At 35.6% G+C, this 26893-nt stretch overlaps 2 protein-coding genes across 2 annotated transcripts; both read left to right on the top strand.

Moving 5' to 3' along the window:
• Positions 1 to 374: 374 nt before the first annotated feature.
• msmo1 (methylsterol monooxygenase 1) lies at positions 375 to 4654 on the top strand. Its single transcript, XM_079616830.1, has 6 exons — positions 375 to 501; positions 1368 to 1656; positions 1757 to 1905; positions 2077 to 2203; positions 2981 to 3135; positions 3886 to 4654. Exons 2-6 carry the CDS (start codon positions 1402 to 1404, stop codon positions 4073 to 4075), a joined length of 876 nt encoding a protein of 291 aa, XP_079472956.1. The 5' UTR covers positions 375 to 501; positions 1368 to 1401; the 3' UTR covers positions 4076 to 4654.
• A 2173-nt stretch (positions 4655 to 6827) lies between these two features.
• cpe (carboxypeptidase E) lies at positions 6828 to 26602 on the top strand. The gene is made up of 9 exons (XM_079616827.1): positions 6828 to 7308; positions 17561 to 17757; positions 19528 to 19695; positions 19827 to 19944; positions 21967 to 22149; positions 23255 to 23394; positions 23537 to 23636; positions 24862 to 24980; positions 25064 to 26602. The coding sequence occupies exons 1-9, from the start codon at positions 7068 to 7070 to the stop codon at positions 25160 to 25162; spliced, it is 1365 nt and encodes a 454-aa protein (XP_079472953.1). The 5' UTR covers positions 6828 to 7067; the 3' UTR covers positions 25163 to 26602.
• Positions 26603 to 26893: the final 291 nt, after the last annotated feature.

Genomic DNA, 26893 nt, shown 5'->3' with positions numbered 1-26893 from the left:
TATTAAAAATAAAAAATATATTAACCCTTAAAATAAGTAAATTAGTAAATACATACAGTAAGTTCTATAGCAGTACAGTAGGCTACTAGAAACATTTTTTAGGATGGGGTCCATCACACGAAGGTGCTAATATTCGGGGTCCGAGCTATCTACTGAAACCCCCGACTTAATAGACATTATTTTTACTTAATAAACTTCCTCATTGCCAGGAGGTGCAGTTCAGTCAGCGCGTCAGCGCAGGTTATGAAAGACAATCGCGGGTTTTCATTGGCTGCAGCTGCGGAAACTCAAGGTCTCACTATCGTCAGTTCATTCCCTCAACCAATCAGGCCGCCGCCCCTGCCCGTATACGTCAGTCTCCCTCTTGTCACAGCCAATCAGCGGCCATGCTCAGCACGCACACACCGTCTCCTCTTTTCTCGGCCAATGGTCCTATGTAAAGTTCTATTACATTAAAAGCGACCTTACTGCCAGCGCAGGTAGAAGGAGAGCTTCTCACAGGTGAGTCAACAACACGTCCGTGCTGAGATCTACACTCATATAATAAGATATTTGTTGTAATGTTCTTTAAGAAATGTTAGAAATATTTGCGCTCTTTCTGCTCTAGTTCGAGTTACAGCTGCAGAATGATGTAACACGCGTTTGACATGTAAATAATGTAAACAAGCTAAAATATTACTGTTGGACTGCATAGGTGCATTTGTTTATTAGGAAATTATTTCAAAAGATAGTTGTCTTTGAGAGAAAATAAACTGTTTAGGGGTTATGGTTGTTGTTGTGATTTAACAGACATGCACGTCCAGTAATATGAGCAAAATACCTATCGTGTCTCCTGTAATCTTTACATTTACATTTGTGTATATGATTATTTATTGTTATGCAACCAGGCCAGCTTATTATGTCTATTATGGCTACCAAAATATTATCATGCATAGGCCTATTTGATATTTGAAATATAATGTGAAATCTCACCATTAAAATTAGTTAATTTTAAAATTCTTTTTTATTTGTCACCACAAATGTGTACAATTTAGAGGTATATCAATTATTTTAATTTGAAAAGCTTGCATAACTTCAATGAATAATGGGTTCATTACACCCAAGCAACAGCTGGGTGTAACCAGTGATCAAACTCAACTCGACTTGACTTTGAATTCAAGTTGAACTCATCTTTGGATCAATAATATGAAAAAACGTGAAAGTAGAGGCTTATGAACATATAATCTAGCTGTAACATACAATAATATTTTGGTGTAACCCTGTACTGATGATGCAGTTTTTCCATATACCTGTATTTCAGGCAAGCCTCACTCTGAGATTGATAACTGAGTGTCATTGATCTTTATTCATGTCATGTGTTTATACAGTTACTCATTTGGAGAGTCCCACTGACTGGATGCCATGGAGGTGAACGGCACAGCCAACATTCTGTCTTCTGCATATCTGGCGGTGGAATATGTGGATTCATTTCTTCCAGAAAATCCACTTCAGGAACCTCTGGAGCACGCGTGGAACCACATGCTGCAGAACTACAGCAAATTCCAGATCGCCACCTGGGGCTCGCTCATCGTCCATGAACTCATCTATTTCCTGTTCTGTCTGCCTGGATTTATCTTTCAGTTCCTCCCTTTCATGCAGAAGTACAAAATACAACAGGTACGTGCAATCAAAGGATTTATTATTTTAAATTGAACATTTATATATTGTTTTCTTGTTAAAAACATTGTTTTTATTCACTTTGTTGTTGTGCTTGCAGGATAAACCAGAGACATGGGAGAAACAGTGGAAGTGCTTTAAAATGCTGCTGTTTAATCACTTCTGTATCCAGCTGCCGCTCATCTGTGGAACATTTTACTTTACTGAGTTCTTCAGCATCCCTTATGACTGGGACTCCATGCCTCGCTGGTGAGAACAGCTCTCTCACTTTATAAAGTTAATAAAATATGAAGAATTCTGTGATAATAGGTCTATAAAGTTACAGTCGAAGTCCTGAGGTTGTTCTGCCACTTTACTGAAATCTTTTTTTGAAGCAAGTGGGCCTTGTTTTCATTTTTATAATCTCTCTCACCATCTCAGGCCTTCTGTATTGGCCCAGTGTTTTGGTTGTGCAGTAATTGAGGACACATGGCATTACTTCCTCCACCGAGCCCTACATCATCGCAGAATCTACAAGTACATTCATAAAGTCCATCATGACTTCACTGTAAGTTACTCGCATTCTCACAAATACACACAATGTGCAGATGAAGATAAACTATAAAACAGCCAAGATAGGCTTGTAGAAGCAGTCTAAATGAAACTTTTTGGTGAATTCATACTTTTACATTGTATTATAATTAATATTTTCTATATATATATATATATATATATGTGTGTGTGTGTGTGTGTGTGTGTGATATATAAATATAAATTTGCTAAAGGCCTGTTTACAAGATAACTATAACAATAATGATTAAAGTCGTTCTAAATATAAAAGAGAGTCCACACCACAAATATAACAATAACGGCACAGAGAAACAATATTGTTTGAATAACTTTCACAAGGATTTAGGTAACACTTTCAACATTCTGTTGACTATAAGTAACTTTGCAACTACATGTCAGCTAAGTCTCATTCGAGTATTAGTAGACTGTCTGCCTAATATCTGCTAACTCTTTGTTGTGATGCTCCCCAAAATACGTTATAATGACTAAAAGCTAATAGACTAATAGAGTGAAACCAGGGATTTTTCCCTGATGATTAACGATAGAAGCATTGACAGCCAATAAGAATCTATCCTGCTTTAAAGAGCTCGAGCATGCATCACATGCGTATAAACACAACCTTTTTTTTATCCATCAGTGTTGATGCTAATATAGTTATCTTTATCTTTATAGCTATAGTTCTTGGTGTGAATGTGCCTTAACTCTTCATTTTTATTTCCTTTTTGTCTTAATATTGATAGTTGATCTACCATCTTTTTCATTGTGTGTATGTTAGGCTCCATTTGGCATGCAGGCAGAATATGCCCACCCTGCTGAGACTTTGATTCTGGGTGCTGGATTCTTCATTGGCATCATGGTCTTCTGCAATCACATGATTTTGCTTTGGGCCTGGGTCACTTTCCGGCTGCTTGAAACCATTGATGTTCACAGGTGAGCTCAGGACACACAATGCAATTGAATGTGGACGTGCCATGGTCTGGATCAGTACATTTGGTAATGTCAACACTGTTATGCTGATGATAATAACTTATTACAACGCTATATTACAAATCTATTCATTTGATACACTACATGACTAGAAGTATGTGGACACCGTCTTCTAATTTACAAGTTTGGCTATAACAGTATTTCTTGGATTTTTATATTAATAAACTATATTTTTTATATGTCACCCTGGACCACAAAACCAGTCATAAGTCGCACGGGTATATTTGTGTCAATAGCCAACAAAACATTGTATGGGTCAAAATTATCGATTTTTCTTTTATGCCAAAAATCATTAGGATATTAAGTAAAGATCATGATCCATGAAGATATTTTGTAAATTTCCTACCTTAAATATACGAAAAAATTATGTTTGTGAATGAATGTAGCACAATCGCCAACAGAAATTGACAACATTAAAGGTGATTTTCTCAATATTCAGATTTTTTTGCACCCTCAGATTCCAGATTTTCAAATAGTTTGGTCTCGGCCTAAATATTGTCCTATCCTAACAGACCATATATCAATAGAAAGTTTATTTATTTAGCTTTCGTGTGATGTATAAATCTCAATTTAAAAAAATGTACCCATGGTCCAGGGTCACATATGTCCTGGTAAAAAAATATATCATGTCATTTATCTTAGAGTATGTAAGTGTTTTGTTCTTTGACGTTCCTTCTTTTGCCCTCTCTTTAGTGGTTACGACATTCCTCTGAACCCCCTGCATTTGATTCCATTCTATGCTGGAGCTCGTTTCCATGACTTCCACCACATGAATTTTGTTGGCAACTATGGATCTACATTCACCTGGTGGGACAGACTTTTCAACACAGATTCCCAGTTTAACAAACATTACACGCATCATAAAGCTGTGAAGAGCGACTGATTGACAGACATTTCTCTCACATACACTGATGCTTCATCATCATCTAGAATGATCTATCTCTCATGGACTCTTGTGTGGGATTTGGTTGGTCTGATGCTTTTGCATTGCCTCCCCCTGCACACACTCACTGTAAAGTATTTAAAATTGAACTGAATGGATTCAAATCAATGTCAGCTTCTTACAGCAATGTGCCTTTGAAAAGGGAAAACACCCCCCCCACAAACATCATTAAACCAACCGATCACAATACTCCAACGGACTGGTTGTTAGGAATGAAAGGATGTCAGCCTGTGGTCTGTGCTCTCAATTATTATAAACATTCATCTGTCTTAAGTAATGAAAACATCATTCCTCAAAAGCACTTTACCTTCACCCTAACAATATTTTAAAATCTTATTTTTGTAATTTGCTTTTTTTTTTTGCTTTGTTGCCTTTCCTGATTTATAACTTTCATCAGTGACCAGCCATAGCATATAAATATGGCTTGGATGGGATTTGAAAAAAAGAAAACAAGAAGAGATAATTGAGGTGTTTGCTTGTTAATTTGAAGGCAACCTAATAAACACAATGTAACAGAAACACTGACTCTGCGGTTGTGCTCTAGTAGAAGAACAGTGAGAGCTCTCAAACACTATCCCTATATGTGTTTTCATCACAATTTTACAATCCCCACCACTGATCTTCGTACAAGTCAAATGTCATATTAGTATGATAAGTGCCAAGTGGGGTGGGTTCAGTCCAACAACAAAATATACATATTATTACAATATGTATTATGTCATATGAGGAGCTAGACAGTCCGGGATATACATACTGTAATGTGTAGTGCCATATGTGGTGGGTAGACCGTTTCAAAACAGAATATACTTCATATATGCAAAGTATTATTTGAGGTAGACAGTCACACATACATATTACAGTATGTAAGGTGTCATATAGAGTTGATAGATCTCTTTATCCTTAAAGGCCACAGAGGTAAAGTAATGAAGTACAAATACTTTGTAACTGTAATTAAGTACAATTTTGGGATATTTCTGCTTTACTTGTATAAATACTTTTGTTGAAAATTAATAGTTTTACTTTTATACATTTCTCCACGGTTTAATGACATTTGCCACTGCGCAGCAAAAAAAAAAAAAAAAAAAAAAAAATAGCATTTTGATTTTCGATTGAATCTTTCGATTAATCCGGGTCCTTTGAATCTCTTTTTGTGAAGGGTTTTGAACAAAATCTCTGTTTCATTATGTTGCTAGTTGCAGTTCGTATTTATGTTAGTTAATATTTCTTTGTTCTGCGTTTGTGTGATGCCAAAGACAAATTAATCGATTCGGTTGGTTCTTCTGAATCTGCCAACCGGGGTCGCAAGGAGTTCTGAATGATTCATTTCGCAAATAAGGGCCCCTTATAGTGTGGTCTGCTTCTCGAGATTCAGATTCGGGGGTCATTCACCACACATAATGCGTTTTTGTGTTTAAAAACACGAGAGGCATGGAAGTGACTAGTGAGACGCGTTTTTTAAAGTACAATTTTATTTAACTTAAGTCGCCATGTCATGCTCGAGACAGCAAGTGGACCTCGTGAACTGGAAATAAAGTAGGGCACCGCCTGAAAGGTTAGTTAGTGGGCAGCAGGGGGCGCGCTAGATCATCATCGTAAACAACATTTTTTTATTACTGTTTCCAAAAACTTACCACACCTACATTCTTCACACTTTACATTAAACATGCAACAAAGTAACAAAAAGTATCATAGACTTACCTCGAGTACCATGTAAATATCCAGTGTCATGCTATAGGATGTACTATGCATGTTATTACCATCTAGTATTATGCACTATGGGACTACCACAGTACCTTTTTTTGTAAGGGTATATTAAAAATGTATCTCCCCTCATTATATAATTGCAGCTTATATTTATATTAGTATATATTTCTTTTGTGTGTTTTTATGTTATGTCAGAAGATCTAGTGATGCCTCTAGACATTATCATAAAGTAGCCTAAATGATTATGAATATGGCCATGGCCGACATGAACTGATTTGTGTCAGTCTATGACCCTTAGCTAGCTGTGTATTTGGCTACTACCAGTTTCTGTAGTAGCTATGATACTTCTATTTCCTCATGTAAACAATGCATTTTAAATTTCACAAGTATGTAATCTTAACATACAAAATAATGACAGTATAAAGGCTATTGAATTAGGAGTTTATGACTTTACCACAGACACATTAGTTGTCGTTGTTGTATATTAATGAATATATTGTTATGGTAAGTTCATTTTTAAATATTTAAAAAATATTTTTTATTTATTAAACTATTATACCTAGATTAAAGCCAGGACTAATTCATGTTCTGCAGAAAAATTAATTAATACATTTTCATAATAACATGAGAATGACCAGGCTAAATTATGACAGTTTTTCATATACATACATATATATATATATAATTTTTTTCTTTTTTTCTTTTTTCTTTTTGGTGAACAATCAATCCTCTTTGTAAATATTAACACAGACTCCAGCAACTCTCCACTCAGCTACAATCAGCTGTGCCATTTTTATAGAATTTACCTGCACTTTTTGATACATGTTACTTTAATACTTATATTGTATATTTTTTAAATACGGATATACTATAGTCAATATCCAGGTATATATTTTTACTGAAATATGACGATTGGAAAAACCGTATAGACCATTCGTCATTACATAAGCCACGCCCCTGCAGGGGTAGCACCGTGCGCGTTCACCCATTTTTCGTGTGTAATCTTGAGCTTTCAGCGGCTTCGCGCTGCACGTCCGCTATCTCAGGCGCGTCCCCGCGGCTAAACAGGTAGTCAGGACACGCGCCCACGCATCAGTTCTGCGGTTCCATACGGGGCACGACACAGCAAACGAAAAAGACAGGATAGAAAAGAAAGACAGACAGCAGTGCTAAGAGAGACAGAATAGAAATACGTGAAGAGAGAGAAGTGTCGAGTGTTTCGGGAGTGATGACGGCGGCGGTGTTTTGCGGGGCTCTACTGATGCTGGCCCTGGCCTCGGGCGGGGATGCTGCAGGGGAAGGAGGTATCTCGTTTGAGTACCACCGATATGAGGAGATGCGGAAAGCCCTGGTGTCCGTGTGGCTGCAGTGCCCCTCCATCACCCGCATCTACACGGTCGGGGAGAGTTCCGAGGGCCGAGAGCTGCTCGTCCTGGAGATGAGCGACAACCCTGGCATCCATGAGCCTGGTGAGAGATGATCATTAATTATGCCAGATTATAATAAGAAGACCGTCATAGCATAACTAATGAAGCTCTTTGGAGCAGCACAAACAAGCATTTTCCTTTGTGTGCCATGTTTATCCATTCTACAAGGAATTAGATCAGGCCATTAGGTCAATAACAAATCAATAAAGGGATTCTCAGATGACAGGCACCCCTTCCAATTAAATCCCCCTTAAAATGTTTTTTTTTTTACGTTTTAACCTCTTGTAGACTACAAATTAGGTTCTTAAAATGAGAGGTTCACAAATTAGGTGAAAACAATATTTGCTCCAGCAAAGCTTCCATTGAATGGCCATTGAAATTTATGATTTTAAAATTAAAATGTATTTAAGGTTGAAATTCAACCGTGACTGCATTAGAAAATATTTTGCATTTTCACAATGGTGTGCACTGTCACATTTTAAAATTTTGCAAGTTTTTCATAAATCATCGCATTGATGTGTCTCTGCTCGCTGTGACGCGCGGGAGCGCTTTGGTGTGTGCCTGTGCGCGCGCTCCCAGAGATGTGATGACAGCAGCTCACTGTGCGCGTGGACGCCATTTTGCAAAGGTTGCTGGGTCTGTAATTGCAGATCAATTACAGACTGATTTACACACAGCTTATCGAATGGCTTCTTTACTAAATGAATACACATAGGCTATATTGATTATATATATATATAATTTATATTAGTTTATTAGCCTCTTGAAGATAGACTGACTACAACAATGAAGGAGGTTGCCCAAATGAGGGCCAGAAATATAGTTGGCTTGGACCTATTAGAAATGTCTGATTGCTGATTGTAAGAGAGCAAAGAAACCAATCAGATTCTAGAGAGCCTTGGAATAAAATCAGTATTTTTGCTGTGCATTTGCATTTGCTGTGCATTATTTAGGCCTACGCTGCCATTTTCTAAATAGTTGCACAGGTAAATAAGGTTTGAGCAATACAGGCAAGGGTGTAGATTTGGTTTGAACATTGGGGGGGTTTTCATGTGATCATGGTATAAATATTGGGGGGGGGGGGTTGTGTGTGTGTGTGTTGGGGGGGGGGGGGGTTGTAATGCATAGATTTAAATATTGGGGGGGTTATCCCCCGCCCAACCCCCCCACAAATTACGCCCCTGAATACAGGCTTAAACATGAAAGTGATATTAACACTACAATTTAGTTTGTGTTTTGTAGGCCTGTGTTGGCTACTATGGTTATAAATCCTTGATCCGAAGCTGTGTATACTACCGGTAATTAGTTCATTTAGTGTGCTCTATTTGGATTTTGGATCTTTTCCATTTAAAGTCTGGAATTAGGTTTGCGGATTAAGCTAATTACTAAACACCCCACACCGAAACCATAGAGATTCATTAATTATTTAAGAGTGTTGATTTTATGATAATGTATGTTCTGGTTAAAGTTCCAGTGCTTTTTAATGTTTATACAGACCTATTAGAGTTTATAGTAAAATTTCTCTGATGTTGACTGGTGTATCGTCAATTTCTTCTTCTTTACCCTATAATTTACTTTATTCTGATTAGATTAAAGTTGTTCATTAACACAAGTTAATGTATTGGATAGCTAACAATGAACAACGATACTGTTAAAGCATTTATTAATCTAGGTTAATGTTAATTTCTACATGTACTACATTAACATTTAAAGTTGAATAAATAAATGAAAAAATATAATCAAGGAAGATAAAAAAAAATCTTTAAAAATATTATGAATTAAAAAAACACCCCTAAACACATCCAACAAATAATATAATAGTATTAATAGTAATAACTCATCTATTATAATCTAATAACTAATTGTCAATTAATAACAATAACAGATTAATAAATGCTGGAAAATTGTTCATTGTCATGATACCCAAAGGATTAACTATTTGAACTTTATTGTAAAGTGACCAACATTTCTGTGCTTGCCAGTTTAGCTATTACAACTCATTGTAAGCTATAGTCCCTGGACATGTATTAAAAAAAGACACAGGATATTTAATTTATTTAGAAAATGCTGCAGTCACGCATTGGATTTCTATTATTGACACATTAAACTTATATGTTGATGACTAACATATAAGTCTTACTTTACAAGTATATACTTTACAATAGCTGATTCACAGTCTTGTGCAGTTTGTGCTGATGTGAAGTTCTATGTGTATGTGTGAGAGAGGGAAGAAACACATGCGTGTTCATTTGTAAGAACCTTTATCCTTAAGGTAGGGCCCCGGTTCCTTAAATAGTATGGTTGGCTCTCTGTATGTGTGCTTGCGTAGATATGACTCATTGCATTAAGTGTTTTATTGCTACCAGATGAGTTTCCAGCCCCACCCTCACCTCAGCAGCATTAGCAGCAGCAGCAGCGTGCAGATGCGAGAGAATGGGATATCAAAGAGAGGCGGCTCTGCTAGTGTTGAGTGTTACGTCTGGGCAGAAATAGCTGTTGCCCTGGAGACAGATCAGCTTAGCGCCATGAGCCATGCGCTTCCCTGTGCTCAGTCAGATGAGGAAGAGGATGAGTGGAAGAATTAGCGCGCGATGCAGTCTGCCACGGGGGCCGGGAAGTGCTGAGAAACAGGCCATCTGGTGCTCTGCTGAGTTAGCAAGTGACAACAACACCTATAGCAGATACACACACATTCATCCATTAGCTTGCCGAATACACGTTTGATAAGATCTGGCCTTTTCACTGCCTTCTTTCAAGAGGAGAGGGGTGTCTTAAGCTTTTCAAACTGATCAAGTGTGTCGTATATATTAATGTTATGCACTTTCCACAAATGCACATTGGTATTCCATGACTTTTAAAAGCATTAGAGAGACACATCCTTTGGTTTTCCCATTGGTTTTCTCATGGCCAGTCCCATTGAGATGCAGTCATTGTAGTAATTTTTATTTATTTATAATTATTAATTGCATGTTTTCCCCCTCTCCCCCTATACATATATATATATGAAACGCAAGATGTAATGTGTCTTCACAGGATGACAAATAATAATTATTTTTATTATTTTAATATTTATTATTTTGACACCTATTTTAGTGTTTAAAAAAAACAAAAATTATATATATATATTCTATCTACACCTTTTCCCCACTGGATTGTACATTGTCCAGAAAAATAAGAGCATAACTGAAGCAAGGAAAGCTCTCTCTTTTTTTTGTGTAGGTTTGTGGTGAAAGTGGTATCTTCCAGAGAGTGAAAGTTCATTAATAATCATCCTAGAGGGTTTCCACATCTGTTTTATCTCCCTCTATTTTTACGGTTAACTGTATTGGTTAAATTAGACAGAACTACAGTTTAGTCTTTGTACAATCATGGCATTCTGTTTCTAAATCAAACCTTTTCTTTAAATATTTTTTATCTCCCCCAGTCTCTGCAGTGATATTGTTGTTATGTCATACGTGGCCCTAACCGTTTGGGAAATGTGTGTGTGTTTCCACTGCTGAAGTGTGCTGAATCAGTTATCTTGTATTAATGATCCCCTTTGGTCAACATAGCATGGAAACCAGCGTGTCTCTGACGTTTCTGGTTCTGTTTGTGTATGTCTTTAAGAGGGTAATAGACTTGCGTCATGAGCACATATTTCCTGACTGATTGAATTGATGGATTCATGGATGAATGAGTTGAGTATAAAGGACATAGGAAAGAATGGAATCAAAACTAAATGTATAATACAGAATATTGAAATAATCACTTTTATATCTGAGGTTTGAGGTTATAGAGAGGAAGAGAGTCATGTTATGTAAAGTGATAATGTGAGTTTTGTTGTCGTGTGGTCAGATGAGGATCAGAAAGATTAGAATAAAATCCCTTTCTCCCTTCCTCTTTATTTTCTTCTCATGAAGATGAGGCAGCAGTTTCTGCTCTCTAAGGCACTGCATTTCTCAAATCTTTGGTCTCTCTGTTCTCACAATGTGTCTCTCAGGCCAACACAGAGCGAGAGAGAGAGAATGTGAAAGGGCAGCAGGAGTTCCAGTAAACATAATGCTGTGCTATTGTGGAATAAAAGTTATTCAAATCAAATCTGGATTCCAAGGATGAAAGAAATACACTTTAAGCACGTGGCCAGTAAGATTAGAAGACTGTAACTACCTTTTAACTGTATAAATATGAAACATCACTTGAATGAAACACAAGCTGATCTATTAATATTAAAGACAAGAGCAGCTCACTGCTGCGGCATAAAACATCTTATTAAATCTAAATGCACTTCAGCAAGGTTGATAATAATAAGAAATGTTTCTTGATCACCAAATTAGAAAATTGGAAGGATTTTTAAAAGAATTTCTAAAGTAATGGCTGCTTGGCTTTGTAAAATATATACAAATAAAAAAGTAATTTTAAATTGTAATAATATTTACTGTTTTACTGTGTTTTTGATACAATAAATGCCGCCTGAAGGGTAGTAGCCTATATAATTAAAACTTTCAAAATGTTAGATTGAGTTGAGATTACTCCATACATTTATGAGAATAGCCTAACCGCTATTTACCGTAATTTATCAACAGCCTAATGGTATATATTTATTTCCCTGTGAGACCCAATTTACATCTTACATTTGCTTCCGAAGGAATTATGATCTGTTTTATAAGTTTGTCTGTGACATTGAATTCTTTATTCAAGAAGTTTATTTGAGGCAGATAGTTGCAAGTAAGCATGATATCCTTTTAGTCATTACATTTAGACTTTTATAGATTTGTCTTAAAAACAGATGTAAGCATATACACAAATCACAAAGCTAGAAACAGAATGCTGTGTCTTTAAATGTTTGTCTTCTTGAGGAATTATCCTAAAGGAGGTTAACATATGATGTGTAACAGTTCTTTTCTTTCTATTGACATATTTTCTTTGTGAGAAAGAGAAGAAAGAGAAAGAGGGATAAAGGGAGTAGGAGACCGATACAAAGAGAGGAAAGAATATAAGATAAGTGTGGGGGGATGGTGTTGATGTTACAGAATATGTTTAGAGAGAGAGAGAGAGAGAGAGAGAGAGAGAGGGGTGATGAAGGCTGTATGACTTAGAAATGTGTTATTTTACCCTTTTTGTTTGGCTTTTTCATTGATAGATTAGCAGTTTTCGATCCCCTGCTGCCCGCACCTCACCTCATATGTACAGCAGATGATTTTCTCATCACTCCTATCAAGACAGCTTTGCTTTGTTCGGATAAGACACAAATATATAACTGTTTCATAAGAAAGGGAAAGTTTCTTCTTCACAATCTGTGTAGGATTTCACACTTTTTGTGGTTATCTTTGATGAAAACCGTTCGCCCACCTCATGGGAGTAGGGGTGTTAAAACTGTTTGGACAATGAAAATTCATGAAAAAATTAAATGTACAGTACCGGTTAAAAAGTAAAAAAGACCAGCGTTTATTCAAAATATAAATCTTTACCATCACTTTTTATCAATTTAGCACATCACTGCTGAATAAAAGTATTTATTTATTTCAAATAAAGAAAGAAAAACAATTACAGACCCCAAACTTTTGAATGGTAGTGTATGTTGTTACAGAATATTTCTTATTTTAAATAAATGCTGTTTATTTTTTTACTTTTTATTCATCAAATAATTCTGAAAAAAGTATCACTGGTTATAAAAGAAAAATGTAAGCAGCACAACTGTTTCCAACATTGAATATATATATATTCAATATATATAATTAGATGCTCATCCATGCCTTTGAATATAATTTACCGTATAAATATTTTATATCTAGGTTGTTTATTAATCGTTAACATGAATGACAAATGTCAAGTAGTAGCTCATAGATTTAGTCTAGTAGATTTTATCTTAGGTGTGGGCACTTGGAACACCATTTATTGTATTATTACATTCTTTATATCAGTTGATATAAAATATATAAAAAAACACTTAATGAAAGTTACACAGCACATCCTGTCATATATGTTAAAAGAAAAAACAAACAAAAACTCAAAACACCTTTACTTTCTCTCACACAGTCTCTCACACACTTTTTTCTCACCCACCTAGCCACACACACACACACACACACACACATAGCACATACAGACGCACATTTCCTGTGGACAGGCCTGGGAATACTTTGCTTTGACTTTAACATCTGTGAAAGAGTTTGGCAGTAATTTCATTTTGAAGTAGTTGGAGCTTCAAAGGCTGGTTGTAAATGTGACAGGGACATACATCCTTATTTAGGAGCCCGAACACACACACGCTGTGGATATTCCACACATGCTTCTCTTTAATTGCGAGATGTAGAATATTTAGATGTTCAGGGGAGGCAATGAAATAGACGGCTATAAAAAGGCCAGAGCCTGCAAGGACCCCTGCTGAATAAAACAGCGCTTCCATCTGCTTCCAATCTGTGTGCATGGCAATCAAATGTGCATTCAATACTGTATGTCTTTGTTTTCTTGCTTAACTGGTGTGTTGGCTTTTCTACACAGGTCTGTCCAATGTAAACATCTATTTCAGAGCACATGCGCTATGTAAGGTGTTTATATAATGTTTACAGCGCAATGGCAGGTAAACATCTACATGTTGTGTATTTGTAAACTCTTCATCACAACAAATAGTATCATGTTCTTATTAGGCAGAATTGTTCTCAGAAGCTCATGTTTCTGAGATTACCAAAGAAAAAATGCCAAGTGTCCTTTCCTGGCCTCTTGATGATTTGTGCTTTTGTTACCTGAGGGATAAAATGTGTTTGCCTATGTTAGTGCTCGAGTTTGAGCGCAAAATTGTTAGGGAGGGTTTAAATGGGTCAGGACATTGTGTAATAATAGAGAGGATTCTGGAAAGCTCCAAGGACATTACCTGAGCCCATGTTTGCAATGGGTTTAGTGAAATATAATATGTGTTTTGTACTAGTGAGACTGTAGAAAACTTTTAGTTAAATGTCTATCTATCTGGTGTCTTTATACATGTTACTGTACTGTAAACTACTGTTCAGAAATGTGGTGTTGGTCAGGTATTTGAATGTTTTTGAAAGAGGTTTCTTGCTAACCAGGGCTGCATTTATTTGAAATGTAAATTTTTTTAAATAACTGCTTGCTATTTGAATGTATTTTAAAATGTAATTTATTCCTTTGATGGCAAAGCTGAATTTTCAGCGGCCGTTACTCCAGTCTTCAGTAAAATTATTATAATATGCTCAAGAAACATTTCTTATTATTATCAATGTTGAAAACTTAATCATTTGAAGAATAGAAAGTTCAAAAGAATAGCATTTACTTGAAATAGAATTTATGTAATGTCATTTCACTCTCCTTTTTGATCTAGTATTTTATTATCAGCTAAAATAATATAAAATATAAGTATCGGCACCACAGTATTAATCAGAGCTTTTGGAATTTAGGGTTAAAGGAACGCGGCGACTTTTTAGGACTTTAGCTTATTCACCGTATCCTCCAGAGTTAGATAAGTCCATACATACCCTTTTCATCTCCGTGCGTGCCGTAACTCTGTTAGCTGTGTCTCGTGTGACCTTGTTATTTGTACACGCTGTGACTATACAAATCACAACATGTAAATAGGAAAATGATGTCGTTATTTTGTCACTTATTGGGAGCAGTATGCTAGCTGGAGCCGTTTACCTCCAGTCTTTGTGCTAAGCTAGGCTAGCGGTGTGTGCGTCAGACAGAGTTACGGCACGCACGGAGATGAAAATGGGTATGTATGGATTTATCTAACTCTGGGGGATACGGTGAATAAGCTAAAGTCCCAAAAAGTCGGCGTGTTCCTTTAAAGGGTTAGTTCACCGAAAAATGACAATTCTGTCACGTCAGCAATGACTCACCCTTCATGTTGTTCCAAACTCGTAAGATTTTCATTCATCTTCGGAACACAAATTAAGATATTTTTGATGAAATCTGAGAGCTGTCTCACTCCTTCATAGGCTGCAAGGTAATTTAATTTGCCGGCCCAGAAAAGTTAGTAAAGACATCGTTAAAATAGTCCAAGTGACTAAGCTCAACCTTAAGTTTATCAAGTGACGAGAATACTTTTTTATTGCGCAAAAAAAAAAAAAAAACGACTTTATTCAACTATTCATTTTCTTCCGTGTGGGCCTCTGAGTGAGTTCACGAGAGCGCCACGACGCATGCGCGAGAACTGAGAAGATGACGCAGATGGGTCTCGACGTTTAAATTGTTCTAAAGTGTGCATTTCCTGGATGTCCGAATCGTGAGAAACCAACGAGAAAACGTAAAAGTGCCTTACCAATGCCGCAAAATGAATGGCACTTCACACTTTCCCATAAAATGATCGCGAGCGTCATCTTCTCAGTTATTGCGTATACGTCGTGGCGCACTCGTGAACTCACGTTATTTGTTATTTGCTCTCTGCAAAAAAAAAAGGAAGATTGTATGTTTGTGAATATAGGTCCATAGGTTTGAAATTAATATTTGTGCTTGCTGTGAATATACCTTTATGCATATATTTTTTCAGCTGCACTTCTCTTTACAAATATTTACGACCACGTGTATCTGAAAACATGTACCGGTATGTTTTATCTAATTATTTATACATCTGTTCAGTCAATCAAGCATTATGAATGTTATGCAGATTAATGTCCTCTCTTTCTCTTTGTCTTACTGTGTGTGTGTTGATCTTAACATCTGGCTAGATGTACTTCTCTAGGAATACTTCTCAGTAAATCCACAACCTAGACAATAATCACTCTATAAACAAGGGGACCAAGGTCATGTAAACAAATAAGACTATGTCTTGAGTCTGGACTAATTAAAGGGACTGCGTTTGAAGGAGTACAGAAGAAAACATTAAATAACCAAGAGGAAGTCCAACATCTCATATAAAATGAATAGAAAATAAAACAGCTCATAAAATATTTAGTTTGACCTCCTGGGGTAGAAATGACTTAGTCTTTAAAGAATTTCAGGCTCTATTTTTTTGGAAATAGACAAGTATATTTACATATTCTTTATTATGTAGATATTTTAAATATCTGTCCTTGTTGCATTGATTTTGGGTAACTTTTAAAATGGTTGACTTTTTATTTTGTGATTTGCAGTGTATTTTTTCAGATCAGATATTGTCTGATCAGTCTGTCATGATTAGTGTTCCCTGTCTTGTCTATTAGTTTTCCCAGGTGTCTCTTATTTTTCCCACGCCCCCTTGTTATCCTGTTTAGCTCGTTTGTCTCTGATTATTTAAGACCTGTGTTTCTGTCCTGTCCTTGTGAGTTCTTGTTTAATGTTTAACGTTGATGTTGGTTGTTCTCGTTCCCGAGTCCCGTTATCCTGTTTTCTAGTGTGTTAATAAAACGTGTGCTGCATCTGGATCCTGCCTCTTCTCTGCTTCAGCCGCACCGGCGTTACACAGTCGAATCCTTGTATTCCCGCTAACAGGGAACATTCTCTGAAACTATGGCTAACGTTCTGCCATGCTTCTTTCATAGTTATGAAGAAACAGTCTTCCAGTAAGTTAACATTAATGGAACATTTGTTCAAACCTATCTGGTCTTTAAAAAAAAATGCTAGAACACAAATTTTATTTAGCCTATACATTGTTCATGGAACTTTTTTTTTCTGTTGGATGTTCGTTTAATGTAACTTCTTGTTTCAGGATGTTTTTCAGAGCATTCAAAAGTAATGTTCCCAGTAATCTTTTAAGGATGGATTGTTCTCTTAATGTTTGCATATGCAAGAAAAAACAAGGACATTTTGAACATTCAGAGAACATTCAGTTAAAAGTTTTATAACTTAATGTAATGTTAGCAAAACTTTCTTAGAACATATTTGTTTCAGTTTCAGTTTTTGAAATCAACAGTGTAATCCGATACATTTGTCCTTAGTAAAGTCTTTTTATAATTTAAAAGCTTAAAATGTAATTAGAACTCTCTTTTACATTTGTATTAATATAATATTTTATTATTCATTGAATGAATGTAATGCAATTGAATTTAGGTTAAAGTTTAAGGTCAGTGTTTATTTTTCTCTCTATGTGTGAATCTCTCTATTCGTTCTAACCTAGCACCAAAATAATAAAAACTGCTAAATTATGGACTGATCTGTGATATGATCTATTGTGGAATATACTGTTGGTGTTGTTTTCTGTTGGTGACATTTCATATAGATGACGTAGCTGTCAATAACTATTTGAGCATACAACTCAAATAGTACCAGTACACTTTAAAACAAAAACAAAAAAACACTGGCAAATCATTGTTTAGTTGTTATTAGTGTCAGTTAATGTGCATACAGACTCATGTCATTACCTGTGTATGTTTTTGTGTGACAGGTGAGCCGGAGTTTAAGTACATTGGGAACATGCACGGTAATGAGGCCGTGGGCAGAGAGCTGCTCATCTATCTGGCTCAGTATCTCTGTAATGAGTACCAGGAGGGCAACGACACCATTATCGACCTGATCCACTCCACACGCATTCACATCATGCCCTCCATGAATCCTGACGGCTTCGAGAAAGCAGCCTCACAGGTAAACACACACACACACACACAATAAAAGAAGAATCTAAAATCTAGAATGCAGTTGTAACTCTTTATAAACTGTATGTGGTGGACAGAATCATATTTAGAACTATGAAACAAGATATAGGGCTACAGTAAGGGCTACAAGATAGGGCTACAGTAAGCCCTGGTTGTACAGTATTTTGAGTTTTCAGGTATCACCGGTTGACTTGTCTGGTGTTCAACATCTTTTAGCAGATAGTTGTTTTGTCAGAGTGCACGGGTGCTGATTTCATTACACTTCTGTGGTTTACCACATCCTTCTGCAGCCTGTACTCAAACAAGTGTGGGCTTTGACATTTCAAGACACAATTGACATATTTCATACATGAGGCCCCTGGACTTTTAGTTGCACGTTTGTTGAGGGGAAACCAAGATATTATTAAACACCTCGCTGGGTTGTGGTTTACCACACTGCTTTACTGCTTCATCTGTAATAAATGTCTGTGCTGACCACAAAGCAAACATGCGTCGTCTCTGGGCTTTTGTGATCGTTTCAGAGGTGGATGGAAAGTCCTGTCCTGGCAACTAAAAGCACAACGGTTGCATATTTTATATAGTACATATTTTATGCAGATTTCTTTAGAAAATGGTTTCAGTAGGACAGAGAGGATGATAGAGGTCACAGATAAGATAAAGGCTTGTGTCATTGATATGGGTATTGTTTGTACCCAGTAACGGTTGTATTCAGACTTCCTCCCTCAGCCAAACTCACTTTACAAGACTCTGGTATTTCCTGAAGCGTCTGCAAAATGACAAGTAACCTAAGTGATTTCCTCCACACCACAGTCTGAAGCTTGGTCTTCATATCTCAGTCTGTTTAACTTTCACCTGTGTGTTATGTCAGAACTCCTGTTGGCTGGTTTTAGAGGGGTTCTGGGCACTATTTAGCTTGAATACTATCTTGGGGGAGATCAGCTAAACCAACTTAAACTTGCTAAAGTTTTTCAGCAGGGTGTAACACCAACTATACATTTGAAATATACTTATAAACTTTTAAATACTTATATTTTTTGTAATAAAAGTTATTTTCTTCTAAATTTCTTCTAAATATAAATATATATTTGTATTCAGGAAGGATGCATTACATTGATTAGAAAAAAACAGACATTTATAATGAGACAAAAGATTTTAAATAAGTGCCGTTCTTTTGAACTTTCTGTTCATCAAGGAAATCTGGGAAAAAATTAACGTTGATAATAAAAAAAAATATTGAGCACAAAATCAGCATTATAGAATGGTTTCTGAAGGATCATGCGGCACTGAAGACTGAGTAATGGCTGCTGAAAATGAAAAAAAAATAGATACATATTTCACAGTATTACTGTACTATAATTCTTTTTCAAATACAATGCAGCTTTGGTGAGGTATTATATATATTATTTTGTTAACTCACACAGATGCACACAAAAATGTTGTCATTATATTTATGCTGCTTAATTTAATTCCAAACCCACAAGTTTTTTTTTTTTTTTGTGGGGCACAAAAAGAGACATTTTGCTATGTCTTTACACAGCTTTTTTCCATACAACATTTGATTGTGACTGTGGCTCAAAAAAAAAAAAAAAAAAAAGCTGCATAAAGTTATTTATTTTTTTATTTTATTTTTTTTAAATGGTATTATTTGGGACAAATTTTACTCACTTAAAAAAAGAGAGCTTATTATTTTTTAAATCATGTTTTTAATGATTGTGATATATCTTCTAATGGCATTATTTATTATATTATATATGTGCAGTCTGGTGAGATGAAGGACTGGTTTGTGGGCCGCAGCAATGCTCAGGGGATTGATCTGAACCGCAACTTTCCAGATCTTGATCGCATCGTCTACATGAACGAAAGAGAGGGAGGATCCAACAATCACCTCCTGAAAAACCTGAAGAAAGCTGTGGATGAAAACACCAAGGTGAAAAAGCCGGGTTTGATCAACTATTTGTCAAAAATTGCAGCATGGAATTAGTAGTGTTACACATCTAGGAAGAGAATCAGTGTTTTTTGGGCTGGTAAAATGAACGATTGGACCTGTGTATGTTACAGCTCGCACCAGAAACTAAGGCTGTCGTTCACTGGATTATAGACATTCCATTTGTCCTGTCAGCCAATCTGCATGGAGGAGACGTGGTGGCCAACTACCCATACGATGAGACACGCAGTGGTGAGTAACCCACACATAGTACACTATTATACACAAAAAACATACAAACTTATATAGAATATACAGTATATATTATTATGCTTTAAGTGGGCTTATAATATAATATAAAATAATATAATAAAATAATAAAATGTATTTAATTTAATTCAAAAGTTTTGTCAGTAATATTTTAAAAAAAGGAAATTAATATTTTTATTTAGCAAGAATGCAATAAATTGATTAAAAGGGACGTTAAAGACTTTTACATTGTTACATTGTTTCTATTTCAAATAAATGCTGTTCTTTTGTACTTTCTATTAATCAAATAATGCTGAAAAAACAAACTGTATCATGATTTCCACAAAAATATTAAGCAGCACAACTGTTTTCAACATTGATAATAAAAGGAATGTTTCTTGAGCAGCAAATAATCATATTAGAATGATTTCTGAAGGATCATGTGACACTGAAATTCAGCATTGACATCAGAGGAATAAATTACGTTAAAATATATTCAAATAGACAGTGATTATTATTAATAACAAATGTTGTAACATTTGAGGATATTAGTGTTTTTACTCATTTTTTGATCAAATAAATAACATCTGTAATATAAATAAATCTGAAATATAATTACTACACAGTAATCTTAACCATTACACACACACCTTTTTTTTCATCATTTAACATAATTCAACAATTATTTAACCTTTTTACTAATTGATATTAGAAAATGTCCATGTCATGTCACGTTTTGTGGTGTTTTAATTTTCAAGGACTTTCAGTTTGTCCTATCCTTTCTGTTGTCATTATCTTAGGTTGTCATGGTTACTTATTGTTTCATTGATTTCACACACCTGTTCCTTGTTTAGATCCTTGGTTAGTTGTGTATATATAATGCCCTCAGTTTCATTCACTCATTGTCTGGTGTTGCCTGTGCCGTAGCACACTGTTGCATTGCATTTTTGTGGATTATTTGCTTTTTGTAAATAAAATTTTTGCTGCTAGGGCTGCGTTTACACTTGGCATTAACATGTGACCTGTATCCGGATGTTGTCCACATACACATTGAAAAGACAAGTGTAAACGCGTTTCTGATCGGAATGTTATCCGATCAGCGTGTCCTGGTCCAGAGGTAGTCGAGGACGCATTGTGATCTCAGTTTAAGTAAACGCAATCCAGCCATCGTGTCTGCATTCACAGGTGGACGTCATATAAATCCCAGCCCAGTCTCCCCACGCGGCTGTCCGAAAATAATGGCCAGGCGCAGTTTAGACAAGAAATTAAACTTATTTGAACAACAATAAACGTCAATATTTTAACAAACAGTTTATTTAGACTTTTAGAGTTTAGAGTTTTTCATTTTTAATTGTGCAACATTATCTGAACGAGGCGATCGCCTGTACAATCACAGCTGTGATAAGTCATGAGATCTTAATGAAGAGCGTACGCTGCTTTGCCAGAGGAATTTTTTTTATGTTTTAAATGTTGAATGTTTTTATTGTTTCAGCATGTTTATTAATCTCCCATATAGTCATTGCACGCTATAACCTTAAACCCCGATGATCGATGATGTGACTTGTTTAACATGATCAACCCAGTTATTTTTGTATGAACTCATTCATTCAAAAAATGTAAATTGATCTAAGACTGGAGATTGCATAGGAAAGTAAAGTGAGTGAGTGAAAGCAATTGGGACATTGCATAATTTGTATAATCTTTACTCTTAATTTGGTGTCGTGCTACAGACCTAATTTAAATATTATGCAGGAAACAGAAATCCCATCGGTTATCCAGATACAGGGGCTACTTAATATGAACAAATGTAAACGCACCGTGTCCTGATTGGCTAATGATCCGATCTGCTTGATCATGGTGATCAAACGCAGCCTTTATCTGCTTTGGCTCACCTCGTCTTCTTCCTCTGACCGGATGTTACACATAGAATTAAACCAGGAACATTTATCATGAAATGTGATTGGGTGTTTGTAATGTAATTGATATGGTAATGACAGAACTGTGTCCTTTCTGTTTGTCCATCAGGTTCTACTCATGAATATAGTGCTAGTCCAGATGATATGGTGTTTAAGACTTTGGCTAAGGCCTACTCCAGCTATAACCCAGTTATGTCTGACCCAAACCGGCCGCCATGTCGCAAGAATGATGATGACTCCAGTTTCACAGAGGGCATCACTAATGGAGGAGCCTGGTACAGCGTGCCTGGAGGTACAATACACAGCTTCAGAAAATCACTGCTGACATGAAAAAATCTGGTGTCTGTACTACTTGTGCTGTTCATCAGAACATCTGTATAAAGGAGTTCAGTGACCTAGAAATAGTGCAGAGTTGTACATCTTTATTGATTTCCAGGTTCAAATAATTGTATAAAACACAAATTATTAGTTATTAAAAATGTGTTAAATGCCAGATTTTCAGTTTGGATCCCACTGTACTATATGGCAGAATTTAATTGTACCAGGTACAATATGTTCCTGGATCAGCATCTTTATTGATCCTAGAACAGCATTCATATTAATCGGATTTGAGGGACAACTTTAAAGTTTATGTCAAGTTGAGGCATACAACCAGGGTTAGGTGCTTCTGCATCATAATATATTCTGTGTTACCTATCAATTCCCTCTGATTTTAGTGATAACTTATGGGTAGGGTTAGGTTTTGGGGAAGGGATATGGTTAAAATTACATTTTCAGACTGGAAAGTTGTTCCAGGAACAATAAATATGTTGACCCAGGAACACGTCTAACTCAGGACATGTATTTCATAAATGCTAAGGCAGAAGGCTTAATACCAAATTTGCATAGAAAACTAACAAATGTTTTTAAATGACTAAACTTTTTAAGAGATCAAGATGGAGGTATATGAAGGAAATGCCATGAAAAAGGCATGGGAATTAATTTGTCAAAAGCTAGCTTTCAAATGAGCAGTTTGGGGAAGGTAATGATAGCATGACTGCACATCTTTGGGATTAATTGGAACACCTACGCAAGCATCACCTAACACCAGTTCCTGACCATGCTGATATTCTTTCAAATCCCCACAGCCATGTTTCTAAATTTAGTGCAACAATTTCCTGGAAGAGTGGAAGCTTTTATAGCAGCAAGTGGGGATTAATGCAGATGGTTTTGAAATTAAATGTGCAACAAGCTTATATATAAGTGGGTGTTTGGGTGTCCGCATAGGCCTACTTTTAGCCATATTGTGCATGTTAGCTACAAATAAGAAATGCCCAAGAAAAATGGCACTAGCTGTCAGATGTCAACCCTTTTTAAAAGATTAATTAAAAGATTTTTCTTTTATTTCTCTCTGTCAGGTATGCAGGACTTCAACTATCTGAGCAGTAATTGTTTTGAGATCACCCTGGAGCTGAGCTGTGATAAGTTTCCTCCTGAGGACTCACTCAAGCAGTACTGGGACCAGAACCGCAACTCACTCGTCAGCTATATAGAGCAGGTACACCCCAATCCTTTGCTTTCACATGCCTGGTGCTGACAGGAGGAGAGAGTTGTTTTGTTTTCTGTAAAGCTCAGACGCACGAGTCAGGATTAGAAGGGGGTGTTTTTTCATCCTTTTTGATCCCTCATGTCCTTCGCAGGTTCACATAGGAGTAGCAGGATTTGTTCGTGATCTCCAAGGGAACCCCATTTCAAACGCTTCTATTTCTGTTGAAGGAATCGACCACGATATCACCACAGGTACACACACACACACAGCAATTTAATATTCATTTGAAGGCTAGGCACCACTAGAAGCATTAAACAGAATTTATAACTATATACAGTATATATTTAATTATTGTTACATAAGTGATGAACTTTGCGGCATTGACACTTTTGAACTAAATTGAATTCACATTTAAATTACTTGAGAATAATGAGACTATTAGAGCTGCTTTACAGCTAACATTGAATTTTTTTCACAATTGATTAATTCTGCAACAAAAATTTTTTTTTTTTAAATATTAACATTTTTTTTTTATATTAACACTTATTTTCATTGTTGAAACATTTAATTAGAATCTCTCTCTATATATATATATACACACATATATATATATACATATATAGTATATATATGTGTATATGCTTTAGATATATACATATATATAGTACATGTCAAAAGTTTGGAAACATTACTATTTTTAATGTTTTGAAAAAAGTCTATATAATCATCAAGCCTGCATTTATTTAATAAAAAATATAGAAAAAAATACTGACCCCAAACTTCACAAAAAAAATAAAATAATAATAATTGTTACGAAAATATTTTGTTAAAAAAGATTTCTATTTTAAATAATTGCTGTTTTTTTTTTGTTTGTTTTTACTTTTACTTTTTAATCATCAAAGAATCCTGAAAAAATTATCACAGGTTATAAACAAATATTAAGCAGCACAACTGTTTCCAACATTGATAATAAATCATCTTATTAGTATGATTTCTGAAGGATCATGTGACACTAAAGACTGGAGTAATGATGCTGTAAATTCAGCTTTGCATCACAGAAGTAAATTATATTTGAAAGTATATTAAAATAGAAAACCATTACAATATTACTGTTTTTTTCTGTATTTTTGATCAAATAAATGCAGACTTGATGAGCATAAGAGATTTTTTTCAAAATCATTACAAATATGAATGTTTCCAAACTTTTTAATAATATATACATATGCAAATGATTTATACATTGGTTTTTAACCAGTCAGTGAATTCTGCCTACAGTTTTTTTATATTTAATGTCTCTGCAAATGAAGTTTTTTTTTTAAAGAAAAAAAAACGAGAGATAAAATACACATTTCGCCTTAATGACATGAACTCTACAACCCAGCTTAGTTTCTGCTGAATTGTGTGTAGGTCTGCCCTCTTGTGGCCATTGTTTGCCACTTTATTTGGATTTATCACTCTCGTTCTTTTCTTCTTTAGCTAAGGATGGCGATTACTGGCGCTTGTTGGCTCCTGGTAACTACAAAGTATCAGCATCTGCATCCGGATACCTCACTGTGGTCAAGAAAGTAGCCGTTCCCCACAGCCCTGCTACACGGGTAAACACACACCCTCTTTTCTCTTCCTCTTCTCATAATATCTCATTTCCCCTTTCTCATGTCTCCAATTCTCTCAATCTCAGCTGGATTTTGAGCTGGAGTCGCTGGAAGAGAGGAAGGAGGAAGAGAAGGAGGAGCTCATGGATTGGTGGAAGATGATGTCAGAGACACTCAACTTCTAACTGACCTGAAGCAGAGGCCATCACATGCATTCTGGGTGTAAAATATTTATTGTTGTCATTATGTGTGTGCTCATAAACCTAAAATAACTTAATTCAGCTTTTCTTTTCTTTTATTGTTTTATGTTAGAGGCTCTACATCTGAACTTATTTACAGTACAACAGCCATATGCTCATTATACTACTCACACATGTTAACAAAGACAACCGGTGGTAGAGCTAGGCTAGGTGCCTGCATACTTTAGATGGTTGTCCTTGTAAATATGGATGAATACATATATTTCCACTAAATTAAATGCTGTGTGAAGTGCCCCTGAAGTAAAGTTGATCCTTTTGCAGGGTTTTTGCAATTTCGATCAACCTGGTTATTGCTATTTTAGGGAATTGTGTATCATCTGCCTGTGTTTCCTGCAGGCATGCAAAGGTAATAACAAGTACACACAGAAAAGAAACGCATAACATCGAGTCAATATTGTGGAGGCATTGGACCGATCTATTTCTCTTTTGTAACGTTGTGTTTTACATTGATATTGTGAGATTCTTTTGTTGCTATGGTCACCAATCACACCAACCAATCAGAGAGCACTGTGTTGTGATGAATGTACGTGTCAGCAATGAATATATTACTATTTATTCTGATTATGACTGAAGCCAATGTAGACCGCACTCATATACACCTGATCACAAGTCTGTTTCTGTTCAAACACTGTTTCAATAATATTATGCTTGATGTTTTGAACGGGAGTGCTTTTGATAAACCTGTTTCATTTGCTAATGCTTTAATAATTACAACTTTGAAAATCATATCCAGACAATTGTTCAGATGAATAAAAAAATGGAAGAGGTTATCAATCGAACTCCTATCTTATGTTATAAGAACTATATAGGAAATTAAAAAATTATGAACATATGATAGATAATAGCTATAAATCTGTGTTATCTATGTTTGTAAAGCAGAGTTTCATTTCAGACCATTTAACAGCAGATTTTAAAGGCACAAGCTAAACAAACAGACGTTTATCTAGATCTGATGGTTTTGTAATCTATACCAAAATGCACAATTGTGCCCAATGAAGTACTATCTGCAGTCTTTATTGAACATTCTGTAATATATTGTCTTTTTTGTCTGTTTCAGTATCTTTATAATTCGTGTTTTTCTGTCATATGAAATGGCACATGTTAATGCTAAATCAATGACTATTATGATCAAGTCTATAATCCTGCATTCAGAATTGGTCCTACTGATTTGGGAAATTTCATGCACATTGAAATTAAACAAATTAAAGCTTAAACTTTCAATATTAATGCCATGAAATGGCATTTCAAGCCAGCTTATATATTTCTCCTTTGAGACTTCAGTGGTATGTCTTGTATATGAATGTAATGATGGTTTAATTGAATGACGCATTTCGCAACCAAAATAAACTTCCCTTTCTGTTGTCAGACCTTTTCCTGTTTTTCCTGTATTTTTAAATCAATGTGTCTGTTTTGTCTTAATAGCTGCACATACTAACATTAGTGGTATTAAAATGAACGTAACTGTGACAGCACTGCAGTAGTACCGTAAGTAGGGGCTAGAAACATTTTAATGGTAATATTTAACAAGCATAATTATGGTATAATATATAAACACTTTAGTTTAGGGTCCAATTCTCACTATAGCTTATCGGTATGCGTATTACTAGGATATTGGCTGTTTATTACTTACCTGTATAAAGCACATATTAATGCCTT

This window comes from Phoxinus phoxinus, assembly GCF_949152265.1.
Source record: "Phoxinus phoxinus genome assembly, chromosome: 6".
NCBI classification, from domain to species: Eukaryota; Metazoa; Chordata; class Actinopteri; order Cypriniformes; family Leuciscidae; genus Phoxinus; species Phoxinus phoxinus.
This window is presented reverse-complemented; position numbering and strand designations above follow the sequence as displayed.